This window comes from Lytechinus variegatus, chromosome 8, assembly GCF_018143015.1.
Source record: "Lytechinus variegatus isolate NC3 chromosome 8, Lvar_3.0, whole genome shotgun sequence".
Classification (NCBI taxonomy): domain Eukaryota; kingdom Metazoa; phylum Echinodermata; class Echinoidea; order Temnopleuroida; family Toxopneustidae; genus Lytechinus; species Lytechinus variegatus.
The window spans coordinates 34,373,579-34,393,717 of NC_054747.1; the positions used below are offsets into that span (position 1 = coordinate 34,373,579).

General features: G+C 36.1%; 2 protein-coding genes across 2 annotated transcripts; both read right to left on the reverse strand.

Annotated features, from left to right (window-relative positions):
- Positions 1-4,745: 4,745 nt before the first annotated feature.
- Positions 4,746-9,506, reverse strand: LOC121420834. Its single transcript, XM_041615462.1, has 4 exons — positions 9,035-9,506; positions 7,669-8,190; positions 6,166-6,301; positions 4,746-5,382 (listed from the first exon to the last, which is right to left on the reverse strand). Exons 2-4 carry the CDS (start codon positions 8,058-8,060, stop codon positions 5,338-5,340), a joined length of 573 nt encoding a protein of 190 aa, XP_041471396.1. The 5' UTR covers positions 8,061-8,190; positions 9,035-9,506; the 3' UTR covers positions 4,746-5,337.
- LOC121419672 lies at positions 8,924-19,068 on the reverse strand. Its single transcript, XM_041614130.1, has 8 exons — positions 18,977-19,068; positions 17,580-17,684; positions 16,689-16,802; positions 15,718-15,831; positions 13,375-14,897; positions 12,185-12,394; positions 10,995-11,156; positions 8,924-9,295 (listed from the first exon to the last, which is right to left on the reverse strand). Exons 5-8 carry the CDS (start codon positions 14,539-14,541, stop codon positions 8,924-8,926), a joined length of 1,911 nt encoding a protein of 636 aa, XP_041470064.1. The 5' UTR covers positions 14,542-14,897; positions 15,718-15,831; positions 16,689-16,802; positions 17,580-17,684; positions 18,977-19,068.
- Between the last annotated feature and the right edge of the window lie 1,071 nt (positions 19,069-20,139).

Sequence of the window (20,139 nt, forward strand, 5' to 3'; positions counted from 1 at the left end):
AAACATATTTAAACTCGGGAATCGAACTTTCATTATTTTGTTTGATTTATAAACCAGTCAATTTTATGTTCTAATGAATAGTAATATTCTCTGCTTGATTTGTCAGATACCTATTATTTAAAGTGTCGACTAGTGCTGCAAGCTCGCATTAACAAACTTAAAATTTCCATTTCATGTGTGTGTATTTGAGTTTTGTCAGACGTGTATCAATCAGATATGATTATTTACGTCTGGGACCGACCTTTAACGTCACCATCCGAAATACGTGACCAGGGCACGAACCTCTGCATCAATTTGTAACTTCCCCACAGCTTTGATTACAGGCACACGCCACAACGCCTAGTCATGACAGTTAATAAAAAATTTCGGCTCGAGATTTGCGCTAGCATTATTCGTTAAAATATATAAACTTATGCATCCCATTCATAATTACAAAAGTGCTTAAATGTCCAGTTTTCAGGCCATAATATTAACATATATGCACTCTCATAGGCTTATTAGGTTAATTATTAAGATATTATAAATTGTCTTTTTTCAGAATGGAATAGCGACAAGTTTCATCTCGCGCTAAGAAAGAGAAAAAGGAAGATAGTCATCATCGATGACAAAATGTCCTTAGAAAAAATCAAAGCAATAAAAAAAATCAGCTCTTTGTTATTAAAAGGTAAAGCACGATCTATCTACCTCATAATTTTCCTACAAAGTGCTTAAAATTTGGAGCTTAAATTTGCTTATGTCGAAAGGGCGAAGATTCGTCCAAAGCCCCCCTGTTTGGCCGAAAGGGTGCGTTGGGAGCGCCACGTCGCGTCGCGTTAACTGGAACGCGCCCTTTCGTCCAAAGCCCCCCCCCCCCGGTTTGGACGAAAGGGTGCGTTAAATAATAATGAATAAATAAATACAAATATTTATTAGAAAGCTGAATATAAGGTATTTTGTCAAACATTGCCAATTTGCACGTAAAATAGTGGATTTTCAATCATTTAAAGCATTGACAATTTGAGGAAAAGAAAGAAAAGTTCAACTAATAATAATAATGATAATAATAATAATAATGATAATAATAATAATAATGATAATAAAATCAGATACCCACCCTTGCAATAAGCCACTTGGCGCCAATTTTTCACTCCAAATTCATTTCCATAAATTCACTCTTTGGGATGAAAATTATTATTATTATCATTATTATAAGTATTATTATTATTATTGTTATTATTTTTATTATTATAAGTATTATTATTATTATACAAACAACACACACATATTATTATTATTATACACACAACACGCACACATACACAACAGATACATCTCACAAAATATACTGAGGCAGGGTCTCAATTGTAAAATATAGTAAGGTAGGGTCTGAAAAGTTAAACTTTGTGAATGCTGACCCGACATCAATTTTGGCCTTGACACGTCTGCCGTAAGTTTTATAATTTGGGGGACACCAAATATCTCCAGGTATACGAATGTTTTCCTTTGTAATAAATACACACCTGCAAAGTATAAAATTGAAGGTACGTTACTTTTTTTTTATTTGAAAGAACTTTGAAATCAGTCATAATTTTTACATGCATCAATATTACACCATAAAACATTTCCACCGAAAATACTCATGCAGCATGCCGTCATTTTTTTTTTTACCTTAAAAAGAATGTTTGTGCCATATGATGATTTATGTTCCTATGCAAATTTCACATATCACTCGTATTTTTGTTTGTTCAGCTTTCTTATAAATATGTGTATTTATGTATTCATTATTATTAAACACACCTATTCGGCCAAACCGGGGGGGGGGGGGGGGGGGGCTTTGGACGAATCTTCGCGTTCGCGTTGACGCACCCTAACGCGACAGCACCCACCCTTTCTAAATAAGCCGCTTAAATTGATAGATATGATATCAAAAATTTTCAGCCCGCGCTTTGATCTCGGATTATTGATGTAGGAAGATTTCCAATTTACTGATTTTTATGATTTACAATACATGAAGAGAGTGTCCTACTTTAAGTTCTAAATTTCGATTTTTTCCGCTCGCACTTCGCGCTCGCATCATATGTTTAGTTATACCTATCATATTCATGATTACAAAAAAATGCTTGGAATTTCCATTTTTTGGGTAGAAACGTCAAAAAATTTTCAGCTCGCGCTTTGCGCTCGCATTATTTGATTGTTGAAATATGTAACGTCTTCATGTCTAAATGCAAGCAGTCCTTAACATGTCACTTTTCTATCAGATAAAAAAAATAGTTGCATATACATCTAGCTGTTCAGGATCACAAACATTGCCCAGAATTTCAGGACAAACTACTTGAAATTTCCAATAAAAGAATTATTTCGCGCTTCGCGCTCGCACTATTTAAATAAGGCTAATGAGATTATATTTAGGTTGATTTATAAGAATAAAGCTAAGAAGTGACTATCAGGACTACCAATTCATATAAACAATCAAAAAACAACTTCGAGCGGCCGATCGAGGAAAATATGGCTCACTAACATTTCCGCCCCCCCCCCCCTATTGGCGAAGGCTAAATCCGCCCTTGGAATAAAAAAGGTTGATAGAAAAGTTCTTGCTTTCGTTCTTGAACTGAAGCCGGTTGGGGAGGTGGACCGCCCTCAAGGAATGAAAAGATAGGATAGAGAGAAGCAAATTTGGTTACCCATACGATATATATATATAATGGTTGTGACAGATTTTGAAGTCCCAAAGGATATTCTCAATGTGGAAATAATGATTCAGAATTCAAAGTATAGGCTCCTTCAAATTTCCACCATTTCTGCCCGATAATGTTTGGCCCAATACGCCCCTGTCTACAACTTGCTTCTTTCCATCAATAAGATCTTCAATGAAATAAGTGAATGTTTAAAGGTCAAATCTAGACTACGGGAGAGTGGTTTGAACTCAATTTTGTAAATATTTCTCTTTAAAAAGCATTTTGTCTTTGTATTTCACATTTTACATAGATTCTTGTATATTTTATTTTCGTTTTCCATGATATTTCCATTGTTATATCTTATTTTTATTTTCATGAATGCATTCATTTTTATTATTAGTCATCGACTTAGATTAAATGAATAACAGCAAAAGTGAGATTGTATGTGTGTTTTATTTCAAAATCACGAGGACATTACAAAGACATGAATAAAAATCATACAAACTGAATTTCACACCGAATTCAACGAAACCAGCTCCAAAAGAAATAGAGCGATAACTGTTTGTTTTGTGATAGTATTTATAAAATTCATTACATTACAAAATGTTACAATTATAAATCAAACAATTAAAAAGAGTTAATAAAGAAAAAAAAATTGTTTATGATAAAGGGAACTGTACAAAAATCATCGGCATTTTCATATATTCATACATGCAGATATTCATTTATAAAATGCCAAAATAATAACAAGTGGAATGCCTCTGGCCGTCTCACCTGCATCACGCAGTTCAATATAGCATCAGTGCTGACTTTGAAAACTACTCTAACTCGCACAAGATGTTCAGTGATACATGGTTACTCTTATGTCCACTTTTTATGAAATAGATCCATAAACTTTCAAAGTTATGTTGGTAATTCAACAGATACACCCAATTCGGCCAAAATTCATTGACCTTTGACCTTGGTCATGTGACATGAAATGCGCACAGGATGTACAGTGATACTTGATTGCTCTAATGTCCAAGTTTAACGAACTAGACCAATAAACTTTCAAAGTTATGATGGTAATTCAACAGATACCCCCAATTCGGCCAAAGTTCATTGACCCTAAATGACCTTTGACCTTAATAATGAGACCTGAAACTTGCACAAAATGTTCAGTGATGCTTGATTGCTATTATGTCCAAGTTTCATGAATCAGATCCATAAACTTTCAAAGTTATGATGGGAATTCAACAGATACCCCCAATTCGGCCAAAGTTCATTGACCCTAAATGACCTTTGACCTTGGTCATGTGACATAAAACTCATGCAGGATGTTCAGTGATACTTGATTGACCTTATGTCCAAGTTTCATGAACTAGGTCCATATATTTTCTAAGTTATGATGACATTTCAAAAACTTAACCTCATGTTAAGATTTTGATGTTGATTCCTCCAACATGGTCTAAGTTCATTGACCCTAAATGACCTTTGACATTGGTCATGTGACATGAAACTCTAAAAAGATGTTCAGTAATACTTGGTTAATTATATGGCCAAGTTTCATGAACTAGGTCCATATACATTCTAAGTTATGATGTCATTTCAAAAACTTAACCTCAGGTTAAGATTTGATGTTGACGCCGCCGTCGCCGCCGCCGCCGTCGGAAAAACGGCGCCTATAGTCTCACTCTGCTATGCAGGTGAGACAAAAATAGCCTAATTTTATTGCCCGACCCGACATCCTGATGTGATGATACAATCTCAGATAGAGACAATTTTAAGACCCATTTTTTCCAAACCCGTAAAGATGACCATCTTATAATGATTTTATTTATTGATTGGTCGGTCCCGCACTTTCGGCTCAACGCCCAACGTTTGAAAAATGTCTACGGCCCTAAATTAGTAATAATTCGGTTCGCCGGTACACTATAAAAACTGCGGTGTTAAAACTGACACCGATTGGTGTTAATAGAGCACTACACCCTGAGGTGTTACAATTACACCCTAGAGATTAAACATAGCACCAAAGAGTGTAAATGTAACAAAAAAGGTGTTGTAATAACACATATAGGTGTAAAACTAGCACCACCAATTTAACACAGGTGTAAAATAACTGGTGTGGTCCTCTATGTACACCGCTTAACACCACAGTTTTTGCTGTGTACGGCCGCCGTAGAGCGCAATGTGACCGAGTTATTAGTTCTTTTAACATGTATTTATGATTATCATGGTCTTTGTAATCACTTTCCCAGTTCCACACGTGAAGTGCGTCATTTCCACTCCCTGTCGACTATTCTGACCAGGCACCGTTTCACAGGATCAGACAGGCCTAATTAAGCACACTGACGTCCATTTACATACTGCAAAGAACTCTGGTGTTGATTTAACACCAGCCCGGAAACTACCCTTATTCCACACCAGAGAAGTGTTAAACAACACCAGTTTCAATTTGGTGTAACACCAGAGGTGTGTATACAACACCAAATAGTATCAAAACAGCATCGGTTTGACTCTGAAAATCTGGTGTTGTTTTAATGCTTCTCTTGGTGTGGACCTGTAGAGATTCCGGGCTGTGTTAAATCAACACCGGAGTTTTTTTTTTACATTGCAAGGCAGACCACGTAGATGGAGAGAGGCAGATGAGGGTTGCATCCTCGTCTGTTAAAAGGTATTAGATTCAAAGAGACGTCTTTTCAGATTAGTGACGCCTCAAGAAACACGTTTTCTCTTCAGAGCTGGAATTCTGGATATAAGGGAAATAGAACAATATTTTACGTTTTACCGACAAAAAATAATCTTCTATTTGTTTTGATAAAATGGAAATAAAAAAAATTACTACACCCTAATGTTAATACTGATTAGCGATGCAGGCCGTATATACAGCGCAATTTGTATTCTAGTATGCCTCTTAATGACAAGGAACAATTTCGAAAAGTGAAATATCTTTATTCCCTTTCCTCAAAATCATGCTAAAAATGCAACGCTTTCTTTATTAAATTACGGTTGCCCGGTCTTAGGGAAGTGCAAAATTGTCATATTACTCCTATAACAGGGTTACGTCATTTTCAATGTTTAAATATTCTAAAATAATGAAGAAAACTGAAGACGATTAACGCAATAGTTTTTTTGTAACAGCATCTCTAATGATGATCATAATGTAAGCCAATATCAATACTAAAATCACTTTTACATTGTCGTATATAATAATAATCATCATCATCGCAATGGTCATCATCGTAATGGTCATCATCGTAATGGTCATCATCGTCATCATCATCATCATCATCGTCACCATCATCATCACCATCATCATCGTCATTATTATCATCATCATCACCATCATCATCGTCATTATTATCATCATCATCATCATCATCATCATCACCATCATCATCACCATCATCATCATCGAGGAAGAGGAGAAGCGGACGAAGGAGGAGGAGAAAGAGTCCCCAATATCATGAATATCATGAATACAGGGAAAGTAAGACTAATTTAGTTCACATAACCAGATTAGATTACTCACCGTCTTAGGATATAGAGTCAGTCTGATGAAAAATTTCTTCTTTTCACCCTCGGTCATTTTTGACAAGAGATGAGTTTTGCAAATCGGAGCTAAATATCGATCAAGGTCACCATTATCATTGACAGCGCAGGGAATCCTGAGGTTATACGAAAAAGTTGAAACAAAATAACAAATAAATTCGTGTATAGGATGCATACTTTTGTGATTATTATTTTTATTGTTAAAACCCAATTGTGAACCATATATAGATCAAAATGATGCGCCCCCATTTTGCAAAACACCAAAGGGGCAAGATGGTTTTCAGCATTATTGGTTGATATTGCCGAGGAAAATGGAATTTGGCTAATCGTGCGGTCCTATAATGCAAGAGTGATCAGCACTTAAGACAGAAAGTGGACAATAATAATAATAATAATAATAATAATAACAACACACAATAATAATAATGATACTACTACTACTACTACTACTACTACTACTACTACTACTACTACTACTACTGCTAAAAATAATAATAAACATAATAATAATAATTATAATAATGGGATAATAATATAATAGTAAATATTATGATCATTATGACAATCATTACTACTACTACTACTATTACTACTACTACTACTACTACTACTACTACTACTACTACTACTACTACTACTACTACTACTACTACTACTACTACTACTACTACTACTACTACTACTACTACTACTACTGGTACTACTACTACTACTACTTCTACTACTACTACTACTACTACTACTACTACTACTACTTACACCACCACCACTTCCGGGGGGGGGGGGGGCACTTCCATTCACGAGTGGATACCATGCGCGACCATGGGGTCTCGAAAAGCACCCTAAACACGTAATTTCCATATTCTGAAAATGCACCCCTTAACAAGTATTGGCGTGTGAAACCCTACCCTTAACAAGTATTGGAAACGAAACAATACTCTTGGCAAATACATGTCCTGAAATGAACCCCTAAACGAGTACAAGAATGTTTTATTGTTACGGGTCCTTCGGTAGTCGGCTTTACCTTATTTGGTCTAGTCACGACCCCACCTTCTAAACCTCGCGCAAATCGGACTCTAAACACAAAGTCTTGGGGCAAAAAGGACATCCTTTATAAAACATTTTAATTTTGTTTTATCATCCCCGCAAATTCGACCCTAAGCACGTAATTTTCCTAGCGAAATAGATACCCTTTTCCCTTATTTTTGTGTTTTGACACCCTTATCACGTTACGTACGTAATGTGCCCTATCGTGAAAAGGACATCCTTTTTACGTGTTTTTTTGGTCGCGCATGGTATCCACTCGTCAATGTAAGTGGCCCCCCCCCCCGGCACCACTTCTACTCTACTACTTCTAAGTTAAAATGTTAGGTACTATTTATCTGTTAACATATGGATGTGTTTTTATTTTAATGATAAGATTTATATACATTGCATCTTCTGAATATCCATGATAACTAGATGTGATAATTTCTACGCTCACCCTAAATGTTCCAAGGATCGAATGGACTTCGCCGACTTCACCAGTTTCACCAAATGAGATTCGGCAAATAAGCAGTCTTCTACAGTCCGAATACGCAGTTCCTGGATGGCCCAACTCGCCCTGAGTCCGCTTGTGAGTTGTCGAATGGTGTTAAGTGAAACGGTTCCCTTCCAATGGTGGTTTCCAGCAATGTAAGTGATGTTAATACGTTTTAAGTGTCGTCTATTCAGTGGCACACCAAGCGCAAGTGCTGATAACACATTGTCTAGTGATCTTTTAACGGTGACACTCAGTTCTTCGAGTTCTGGTAAGTATGGGAAGACGTCTGCCAAGGCTTGCGGGTTGTCATCAACGATCGTACGGAATGTCTTAATATTTGTAAGCGCTTGCATCCCGTCAAGAGGTAACTCATCAATGTTCAATTCCAGGATTGATAGCTTAGGGTGTAAGGAAAGCCCATTCCAAAAATCTCATGAAGATTTTGGCAGAACTTTCTGTCTTCGTATCCTCAAATGACCAATTCTGGGTTTGGAAAATTGAGGGGGGGGAGATACATGTAAGATAAGGTAAAAATGTGAGAATTAGAGGAATAGAAGGAAAAGGGGAAAGGAAAACCGATAGAAAATCAAATACATTAATAAATAATAAAAAACAAATTTTATCTTCAACGATCAAAATCTGAATAAATCACCGCACCTTTTTAGTGGCATGAAGATATATCAACATTTCATTAGTAGCATGTAAATGAGAGAGTTGATGATGTCCATTACTCACTATTTCTTTTGGTTTTTATTGTTCGAATTATACAATATTTCATTTTTCACAGATTTGACATTTAGGGCCAACTTGAACTCGACTGAACCATATAGTATTAAACAATACGTATTTCACATGTTCATTGAGGAATTAATCGTTGTTTCACTTGACGAAGAGAAGAAAATTTCCTATTTAATATAATGAAATACAAAAAATAGTGAGTGGATGACGTTATCAGACTCCTCATTTGCATACCGACCAGGATGGGCACATAACTATTTTGTGAAATTAAGCAAAATTTTGGAATGTCATAACTTATTTTACATCCGATTGCGATAAAATTTTCAGTGCTATGCTTGTGGGATTTTTTTAAATATTCAAATCCACTTTTTGTTGGGGTGCACACTTGTCTTAAACTCAACCCCTTCACAGATATGGAGACTGACACGCACTCAAACAGAAACACCAACATGCACACGCACCACACATGCATACACACTCACATACACAAACACCCATCCACACCGCCAACATCCTCATACTCATCAAGAAACACGATTGCAAGAAAAAGAGTAACAAAACGGTTGAAATTAAGCAAAAGAAAAACTACCTCTGGAAGTATGACGAGTTCCTCGAGGTTAGGCAACTTGGATAAAAGTTGTAGAACGATATCAGACGACGCCACTTTCGTTCTATACACCTTTACAGGTTTGCCAGCAACCGGTCCAGAAGGTAAGGTCCTAAAGGTGTTGCGCTGGGAACTCCCCCACTGAACGTGCGGTGCGAAACGTGAGATGTATGTCGACACTTTGTCAACTACTTGCGATATGTCCTCCAGTGTAGGTACGTCTGGTGTGCGCCAATTGAAGGCCTTAAAAGAATTAGGACAACATTATTACTGTACAGAATTTAATAATAATAACGTCTTATTTTACCCAGGGTAGCAACTTCAGTTCTGAAAACTGTTAACCCAGCTGGCCCTGCTGAACATGATAATGTTATTATCATACCCCGGCTTAGCACGGCTATATTGGGCGCTCGAACATTCGAGGAATTTCCTGCCGGGTACCCATTTACCTCACCTGGGTCGAGTGTAACACAATGTGGGTAAATTTCTTGCTGAAGTAAAATACGCCATGGCTTGGATTCGCACCCATGGCCCTCTGATTGAAAGACAAGAGTCGTAGCCACTAGACCACGACGCTCCAAGAAGAAAAAATAACAACTATTAACAAGAAAAACAAGTAGTTTAGACAGAATCTTGACTCAATTACTAACAGGGTGACTTGATGAATGTAACATTTCTTTCGTTTGTATACACATCATGCTTATAGTGAAATTTGTATTCACGTTCTCACTATAAGGGGAAAGTTATTACACATCTAATGATTTTGATTGGTTTATTATTATTGATGTCTAAATATCTGTCAATTTGAATCCATGAAACTATTTCTTTTCCAACTTTCCATGTAGTTGTGATTTAACATAGTTATAACCTGGATTTTGAAAAGCATGAATAGATTATCTGGCAAGTAAACCTCAACGTTTGACCTGAATGGCCTGACCTTACTATTATGTGGCAACCTAATGCACCACTCTACCCATAGTGCATGTCATTATGATCCGAGTTTAGTAACTACACTGTTAAAAAATCCCCTCATTTTACAGAAAAGGAGAAGATTTTGCAGAAAGCAATAACAGAATCATTCTGTAAATTCATAAAACAAGACTTTTTCTGCAATTTAATAGAAAAAGTCTGTTCAAAAAGGGGAAAAGGTGTGTTTTATTGTAGGAAAATTGTAATATTCCATACACCAATGACCAGTTTCCTGTAAGATTACGCAATCTGGTAAGATTACAGGTGTTCTCGAGACTCTTCTGCAGGAACCTCTTTTCTTTTAAGGATAAATTTTGTGTATTGCAGTAACACTTACCATGTTATGTGTCACAAGAGAGTCTTGCATACTTACATACACGTATGTTTTAATGTTTGTGACGAATTGGTTTTCTAGTCAAGTTAGTCGTCTACACCTCGGGTGGACGAGAAAAAAAAATAAAGTCCAATTTCATTCAAACTTCAGCCCATCTTCCCCCATATTTTTTATCTTTCTTCACGATTCATTTATACCATGTTCGGGCATGAAGTTTGAATGAAAATGAGAAAAAACGAAAATCCATATTTTCTTGTTCGAAATAGACATGAAATGAAATTTTCCGAAAATTTGCTTTGCCCAGTTGATCGTGGGACCGGCGGCCCCTGTGCAGCGCCAGACCGACGAGGCTATATCCCTTTAATCGTTGAACGTCAAACAGGGTAGCAGCAACTCCCACCTTTTTCCGTCTGACGCGGCCGGGGTTCGAAATCCCGACCTTCCGGTTGTGAGACGGACACTGTACCAACTGAGCCAACACACCGAATCAGCAAACACCATAATCTGACCGGCTGGTTTTGTAACCTATATACACACTGCTGTGAAATTATTGGCCACACAAAATAAACATCATTTTGAAAGAAAGCAACATTTACACGTATTTATTGCACAAATATTGGGAAACCTAAGGTGAAATACCTTTTCTTCTTCTTCCTCTTCTTTGTTTTTTGCCTTCGCCGGTGGAGATTCCTCGATCATATCGAATAGGTCTTCAAGCAGCGACGGATCCAGGTCCTGAGGCTGAGGGGAACTAGGACGCTGGGAACTTGGGGTCTTTATCCTTCGCTTGAAAGAATGACTCTGAAAATGGGAGGGAGAGATAAGTTATTCACCACCCACACACACGCACACATCTATGTATAAAGTGTGAAAATTAAACATGTGCAATATTATATAAATAGTGTACAATCTATTGTACAATATACTGGATTATATGTACGACAAATATAAAATTATCCGAGTGCAGGTTTATTTCACCGAGGCCGAAGGCCGAGGTGAAATAGGCTTGCACGAGGGATAATTTTATATTTGGAGTTCATATAGTCCAGTAATATTGTATGATAGAACGTTCACTATTTATTATAGTAAATAGATCCCTTAATCTAAGCCCCCCATCATGGATTTTGCCATCCAAAAATCGAAAGTTATATTGTACATATGTACAATATAACTTTTTGAAGGGAGGTCACGTGGTACAAATCCAGCCAATCACAGCTCGTATTTTACTACCACTATTTACTATATATTATATATATATATATATATATATATATATATATTGTGAAGAAATGGATGAAGAGAACAATGATAGGCGTAACTTAAATCAAGGTTCCCAAGAGCTATCTACCATTATGAAAAAATGTCTCTGCCGGGAATTGAACCCGGGCCCCCAGCTTTGAACGCCGGTGTCTTAACCACTAGACCACAGAGACGGGTTAGTGACTAGGGCGAACCCAATCCGATTGACCGTCAGATAGACAGATTCTCGACACTATACCAATTATAATTTCCTTTGTCGGGTGAAGGTGGGTTTAGAACAATGACAAGCCGCCATGCCTCAGCTGGATCAAAGCTATTGCTTCGATACAGTACACGTATGGGAGAAGAAATACAAATGTGTAAAGTTATACATATACAACAGCTTTTGGCAACTCTTTTTATTTAAATATTGTAAAGAAATGGATGAAGAGAACAATGAGAACGCCTACCATTGTTCTCTTCACGTCTCATGTAGGGTGCCCGTATACATTTCAAAGTGGAAATAGATTGAATTGAAAATTAAATTTAATGTAGAATGATTACATAATAATACTAATCTACGATTTTACCTTCATATGTTTCATCCCCGACGGTTGGATTGGTAGGCTTATGGTAAATCTTTTGACAGTGTAAAGTTTTTCCTCATCGTTTGGAATTGTTGGAGGGGTGTGGAATGACATTTTCAGGTGACTGAGTCTGGAGCAATTAGCAAAATTTCCCCATAATTTCTTGAAAATACTTATCGTCCAGTCGGAAACATCTACGCTGACTTCAATAATCTGCATTTCAATGACATAATCATGATAATGTGCTGTAGTTAAATATATATACATATCTATAAAAATTCAATAGTAAAATTCAAATACATCCCATATCCCCCTTTGCCGGCCTGTTTGGTAAAACGCGTCCTGTTTTACCGAAATATCAGGTATTTGTTTCCAGATTGCTCAAAGGTGATTTAAGACACTTATTTTTAAATTTCTACCTCTTTTTGCATGGACTCATACTCAAGGAGCTATCAGGAGTGGATCCTAGCTGGCTCTGGCTCTGGATCCAATTTGTATGGTAATACGAAGAAATAAAACTGACTCTGCCTAAAACTGGCTTTAATGTCTCAGAAAGGGAAATGGGATGGTACCTTAGTGATAACTAATTTTACACAGCTAAATGGTGTCGTCTGTGACGTCCCTCGTTTCGCGTTTACTTATATGCGTGTCCTATTTTATATTCCTTCTTTTGTCGTTTTATATCAGTAGGTTAGCTCTTTAAGTGCCAACTGCTCGACCGAGGCGTCCTGCCATTTTACAGTAATGGAAATAAGATAAAACGTCGATACAAAGAATTACAATGATCAACCAAGAATTAACATAACATACAGTGAACGAACAAGAGAACAAAATCAAGAGAAACTAAACAGATATGAACTGATCTTGGTTCTCTCTTTAAGTCAACACTATGTACACTTATTGTCTTCCATTTTTTGAAGGACAATATGGAACTAATGGGAACACCTTAATTAAATTACTATAAGTAAAATACTCCTTTTTAAAGGTAGAATCTATCCATCCTCCGTAGAAGGTATTCTAAGATATATGCCTATAATTTGTAATACATTTGGCAAAAGGTTAGTACTTTCCATAAGGCCTACATGTTCGAACAAGCGATTGTATGGGAAATATACCCGTCTGCTATATGTGCATCCCAAAGATACGATTTTCAAACAATTATAGTGATAAATTTGACGTAAACTACATCAGACCTTGTTTTTCACATGCTGAGGAAGTTTACCGAAGCCGACAACGGCCGACGCCTTTGGACACCCAAGATCTAGTGTCCCGTTCAGTCCAAATAAAGATGGCGAGGTAGCTTCGTTCATATTTTCGGCACACGTATTCTCGGCTTCACTAATCAGGCTTAGAATCATATCTTGGTACGACTGACTACCACAAACAGAGCTACGTCTTAAAGAGCATTCTTCGGCAATATAACCTAAGATTTTCTCACAAGCAGATTCGGACGCCCCGGCTGCGAACTCCAGAACCTGGAAAATGCCCAGTTCTAGGATTGTTTTTCCACGCCACGCCCCCATGTTCCCTTTAAAGGCAGCAAAGGCAAAATATTTGCCAGCTGAATATTCCAGTGCTAACTTGTGGAAAAATTCGATGAAGAGTATAAAGTCTTCATCTAAAGCCATGGCTGTTGTCAGTAAACCAAGCTTTAGGCTCGTTTCTTTGTGTGAAATTACATTCATGAAATCGTCATGAGTGAAAAGCAACGAACTTTCATCTCCACCCTCACTTAGTTTATCAAACGCGACCCAACCGACATGGTACAGTAAATCATCAAGGTCCACACTCATCGGTAAGATTGCCTTAGATTTAGCATGCTTCAGAAGAAAGTTCATAATGGCATCGAAGAAACTCGACTTTGTGTATGTTCCTTTTAGTCTATCCTCTCTCCACATACAACATACCATGGTGCAAAAAAGGGGCGTCGTTATAAGTTCTGAAATGATAGGTTCGTTCTCAAGGTATTCCTTCAGGACCCTTTTCGTTAACTGGTTAGATTCGAAAAACTTATCAATGAACTTCATAGCCTGGTCGTTTGAATATCCCTCAAGTACCACCTTAGAATATACAGAACTCGGGTCTCCAAAGTAAAAGTCAACCTCTCTAAAAGGACGCGTGGTTACTAGAACTTTGCACCGCTTACAACTATAATGGCGTAAAATATCCACGATGTCAGATTCGTGACCCCCTCCCTCAACACTGCCAGTGAATTCGTCATACCCGTCGAAAATAATGCCCACACGTCTTTCATTGGTATCAATATACTTTTGTAGTTGAGTCTCAGAGCCGATGTATTTCTTTCCCAACAATCGAACAATCTCTTCTGCAAATGTCGTCGTCTCGTTCATGCGTCTCATTTTCAGGACGAATAATAAAGTATAATTTTGAAAGAAGTTGTCCGTTACTTCATTCGCCCAGTCGTGCGCGATCTTTGCAACGGCAGTAGACTTGCCTCTTCCGGCGTCACCAACGAGTAACACCCTTCTACTTTGTATCGTGCTTAATAGTTCTTTTAATGTGCCTTTGCGTTTAGCTGGTCTTGAAAGGTCACTTTTGTCCTGCTCATGTACAGTGATAGTAGTAAAAATGTTCTCCAGACCCACATAGTCCTGTGGATCCCAAGGCTTGATGTGGATCTTGAAATGATACTGCTCGTAGTGGTCTCGTAGTAGTTGTTGACATTCGGGCAGAGATAAGGTATCTGTTATATATTCTGGACGAAAGCAAAGAAACGTAATTTAAACGTAAATTGTATGTTTTTGTTGTTATATGCCACACTTTGCTTATTCCTTATGATTTCAATCTTTTATATTGTAAAAACTCTTTGTAATTCGGCTCTGTGCTGCGATGGAATTTTTTATCTGAATAAACCTTCTTGAATTGAATGGAATGAAATACCTTTAATATACTAAAAAAAAACTTTTCGGGGAGGCAATACTAGATCATTTTAATAATGATAATGATCACGATACTATTCGGTTCTTTGGAACTCATCATAAAATCTTCATGAGTGTGAAAGTTTAAGTTTTGATTGAAAGCCAATCCATGTACTTCTTAAACACATAATTGAATCTATCAAAGTCTGTCTTTTATCATGTGTTTATTAATCTTGTTATATTAATTAAAAGCAAATTCAAGAACGACTGGTGAACCTTTCTTTTAATCATATTTATCGTCAATGAACATTTTGATATATAAATTTTCCACAAGAAAAGATCACCAGTCGTTCTTATAACTCGTTCTTAACTTTCGAACAGTTTTTTGCAACACCATAGGATATCAGGGGGAAGGTTTTCCACAGTTTTGGCGCTTATCTCTCAAACGCTTTTTCATCAAACTGCCAAATATATTGAATTTTACACGTATCCCCAAAGACAGACCATTCATTAGTACATCTTTCTTCGTTTTTATTTCTCATTTCTTTTTGTTTCTTCCTTTCCTCCTGCTTCCACTTCTTGAAAAATAAAATCATGGGGGTAGGGGAGTAGGGAGATAAACTCTATAGGGCGCCCCCTAAATGTAAAGTCACGCACCAGTTTCACATCGAACACCTCCGCGGCCCGGTGGACATATGCACCGGTAGATTGTCCCCAATTGCTGGCAGGTTCCTCCATAACGACAAGGAGCAGTTGAACACACGTCTAAATCTAAGTTATGCAAAATGCATGAAATGAAAAAATAGGATTTTGCATCTGATTATTCTGACCAAGGTCGATAAGTTAACAAACCCAAAATGAACCAATGTATGAATTTGTGTCTGATTATCTTGAAAAATGTCAATGGTTTGAGCGTCTAGTGTTCCCAAGAAAATTGAGCACCAGTAATTTAATAGAAGAAATAATATTCACCAATATGATATCCCGGATGTTTTAGGCAGTGCTCAGTACAGTTCATTAGACTTTTAGACCTGTTGATTTAAATGTAAATGAGAGTCTTACCCATCTATCCTCCTATATAGGTTACCCATCACTTCAAGAAATCAATTAAAAAATATTAATTTGACAAAACCGCTTTAATGAAATGCACCTATATCATTTCAAAGTTGGTGAAAGTGTAAATATCCTTTACAAATCCAATGATTATTACACCAATAATATATAACAACATAAGGTATGCGAAAAAGGTAATAGTTTTAGTTTACGAAGTACAAAGTAGATTTTCAATACGAATTGAATCAAAGGCAAAAAATCTTAATTTTAGCAATGCATAGTAATGGATATTATTTTGGTCTCTTGGTATTGCTGTGGATGAATAATTGAAGCACTTTCAATGATGAACTGAGTGATAGTACACCCCCTCCCGCCTTCACGGTCGGGGAAAAAGAAGTCGCCTACATATCCCATGGTCGAATATGGAGTTTCAGTTATGAATTCAGTGTGGAATTAAAGCTAGAGGAGAAACAACATTCCTGTCTGACAACTTTTAAAATAATTCACCCGATGATAAAAAAAATCATTGACATTCAAAATACTTTATGTTAATGATGTCGTATAATAGTATTTACCCTTTTCGCATCCAATGCCTCCATATCCCACAGTGCAAGCACAGAAGAAGGATCCAACCAAGTCCTTACACGTACCCCCATGAAGACAAGGATACGACGCACATTCATCAATTTCTGTTGAAATATCAATTACACTCCATCATCCATTAGTGGTTACTTGGGCCCGTTGCAGAAAGAGTTTAAATCAATCGCAACTCTAAAAAATCATGCGCAACATGATTTTTAACCAATCAACAGCACGAATTTGAGACTTGCGATTGATTTTTTTGACTTGCTTTTAAACGCAACTCTTTCGGCAATGGACTCCAGGTAAAAAAAAAACGTCATGAGCTTATGCTTGTTCTTAATACCTCTCGACATACTACAAGTATAAAAGAGTTTTACTGGTCTTTGGATTAAAAGTTGAAGTTGAAAGACCGAAGGTGGGCTTTCAAGTTTAGATAGGTATATAGAATTGAAAACAAATTGTCATTAGAGACCAAACAATCAAAGCCGGTGGATTGAAACAAAAACCCGAACAAATATCTAAATGTTTATTTTTTAAATTTGTTAAGTATCTCTTTTTATTTATTCATAACTACTTTCTTTTCTAGATAGTACTAATTTGGTATAATGATGAGTCTTACAGGTCAATGTATTACTTTGGCATGAGAATAGATTCATGTAATCTCTTATTAGAAATGTTGTCCCATTTTTATCAAGTGTGTTAAAACATATGTTATCCCAAATAACAACGCTATTAATCAATGCGGGATAATATGTTTTCTTCAAATAATTTATAATTCACAATTGCTCAAGGTTGGGTAATTTTACTTGCCGGTTGAGTATTTTTCCCCAGAGGATGAACTCTAGAGCAAATGTATGTTTGCTAACAGAAAATGAAAATTGTACCTATTTCACACCTTTCTCCTTCGTAACCATTTTTACATACACATGAAAAGGACCGCAAGAGATCGTTACAAGTCGCTCCATTTTGACAAGGACCTGATGCACACGCTATAAGAATGAAAGTATGACATGTGAACTTTAATGGAAATTAATTAATAAATCCCACATATACAGAACGTATCAAAAAAGTTTACTCTTTTAAAAATCCTGTAAAATTATACATTTGTAATATACTGAAGATTTTTCCACATTTTAACATTGGTACAGATCCATTTAAACAAATAAAACTGTCAAAAATATTTCCGGTCGAGTAAGCACCCCTTACTTTTGAAAAGTGAGTGAAGAAAGATTTGCGCAGAACTTCGAAATAGTTATGAGAATAAAAATTAGACCTTAATCATGAAGAACACGTAGAATTTAGCTAGTAAAGTAGGTTTGAAGTTATCTTTTACCTCTTAAACTTGTTTTCTTGCTTAAAACACTTTGGAGAGTGCATTGCGCCCCACCCCACTTCCTTACACACCGAGGCCATCGTGACGATATTTGCTTTGCGCTGAGCTGTGATTTACATGAAATGGCTTAGGCTTTATTTCATGTTGTTAATCATTGCCAAGCTTGGGGATAGTGTGGATAAACAAGTATTAATTGAAAAATGAAATGTAATCCCACTTTAAATGATAAAAAAGTGTAAACTTTTTTTTATACACACTGTGTGTGTGTATATATATATATATATTATATATATATACGATGAAATAACGAAGTATGTCCCCCGTCACGGAAAGTAAATAATAATCAAAATAAATGAAGAATAGTCAAAGAATGCTCAAATATTTCACTTTAACTAGTTTCGTCTTTAATTCTTCAGAATTCTGAAGAATTAAAGACGAAACTAGTTAAAGTGAAATATTTGAGCATTCTCTGACTATTCTTCATTTATTTTGATTATTATATATATATATATATATATATATATATATATATATATATATATATATATATATATATATATATATATATATAATTATCTGTAAGGGTGAGTATAGATAGATCATCAACTGAAATCAATGAACATGAAAGCCTGTCATTGATAAAAAAAAACCCAAAGTGCTCAAACCTCTAAGAGCAAATGAAAAAAAAAGAACAATTAAAGATGTATATACAAAATTATATATTTTTTTCTCAAGAACCGAACCAGGTGGAAACTGCCTTATAAACAATCATCGTATTTTGTAGTAAAATTTTCTTCTTCTTCGTCTGGAAACAGTACAGTCCACCGTCTGGTGTATTGTCGTACTGGTCTTAGAACATATCATTGAAAAGAACACTTTTAAAAACAGTACAAATGAAACGCATAACCCAAGCTTAGACATCTACTACAGATTGTGTTTATACATTACGTGAGGTATGCCGAAGAGGACTCAGAAGGTACAAAGTTATCACCGAAACCAATATAATAGTAGCAGCTGGGATGGTTGGTTGCGGTCGTTTCGGATCTGGCGAGAGCAAATAAAAACAATTCATTTGTCAATAATAATACCTCATTCGTATCATTTTTGCTATTGACACTTTATTACATTATCATGGTATAACCATGCATGGAGATACAGTATATATCCGTGTTGTTACCGTGTAAAGCAAGTTACACAATAAATTGATAGTGTAAGTATTATTCATAAACATTAAACAACTCTCAACTCAATGAGATGTTTTGAATTATTTGAAGATAAAAAAAAAATCAAACGAAATTTCGATACCAACGGATTGGTACACGTTTTACCCAAAACTTTTGCGGGACACCTTCAGGCGAAGCTGTTTTGAGAGTGTGATGTTTGAGGGTTTGATGGTGATGTTTCCCTAATGATAACATGGTTATTATGCATAATTATCATTTTGAACTGATTTATTATTTTTTACGGTCATTTGAAATGAATTTCCCTGTTATGATCAGTGTCTTCTACACGACATTATTTACTTAAAGACGTGATTCTTTAATCATTAATTAGTGAGAACTGCGCAGAGTCAACCACTTTGAACTATAGCGTGTTATTCTGTGATTCGTTTATGCGTTTCTTGTGTTCATGACGATGTTGATAATAATTGGATATTTTGTGACATACAATACCCCCCCCCCAAAAAAAAATACACTCATTGCCAGCAATGTAGGCCTATATTTCAAAACAAAGCTGAAGAGAAATTAAACTTTGGTGACTAAGGAATGATGTTAAAAAGCCGGGCCCTGTTGCATGTATTGATAGACATATAGACGAAAACATGGACCTACCAAAATTGTAACAAAAATTATATTAGGCATTATTTAATCTCTAGTATGGATGTATAAAATGGTATACAAGACTAGCAACATTTTATTTTTTGTATGAGGGTGCCAAAATTCTGCCTTAAATATTTGGGTAAAACAGTGGGACATGATTTGACATATCACAGACGATTTGGGGGCCTACTACTATTACTACTATACTACTACTACTACTACTACTACTACTACTACTACTACAACAACTATTTCTAATGATAATAATAACAAGAATGATAATAATAACAC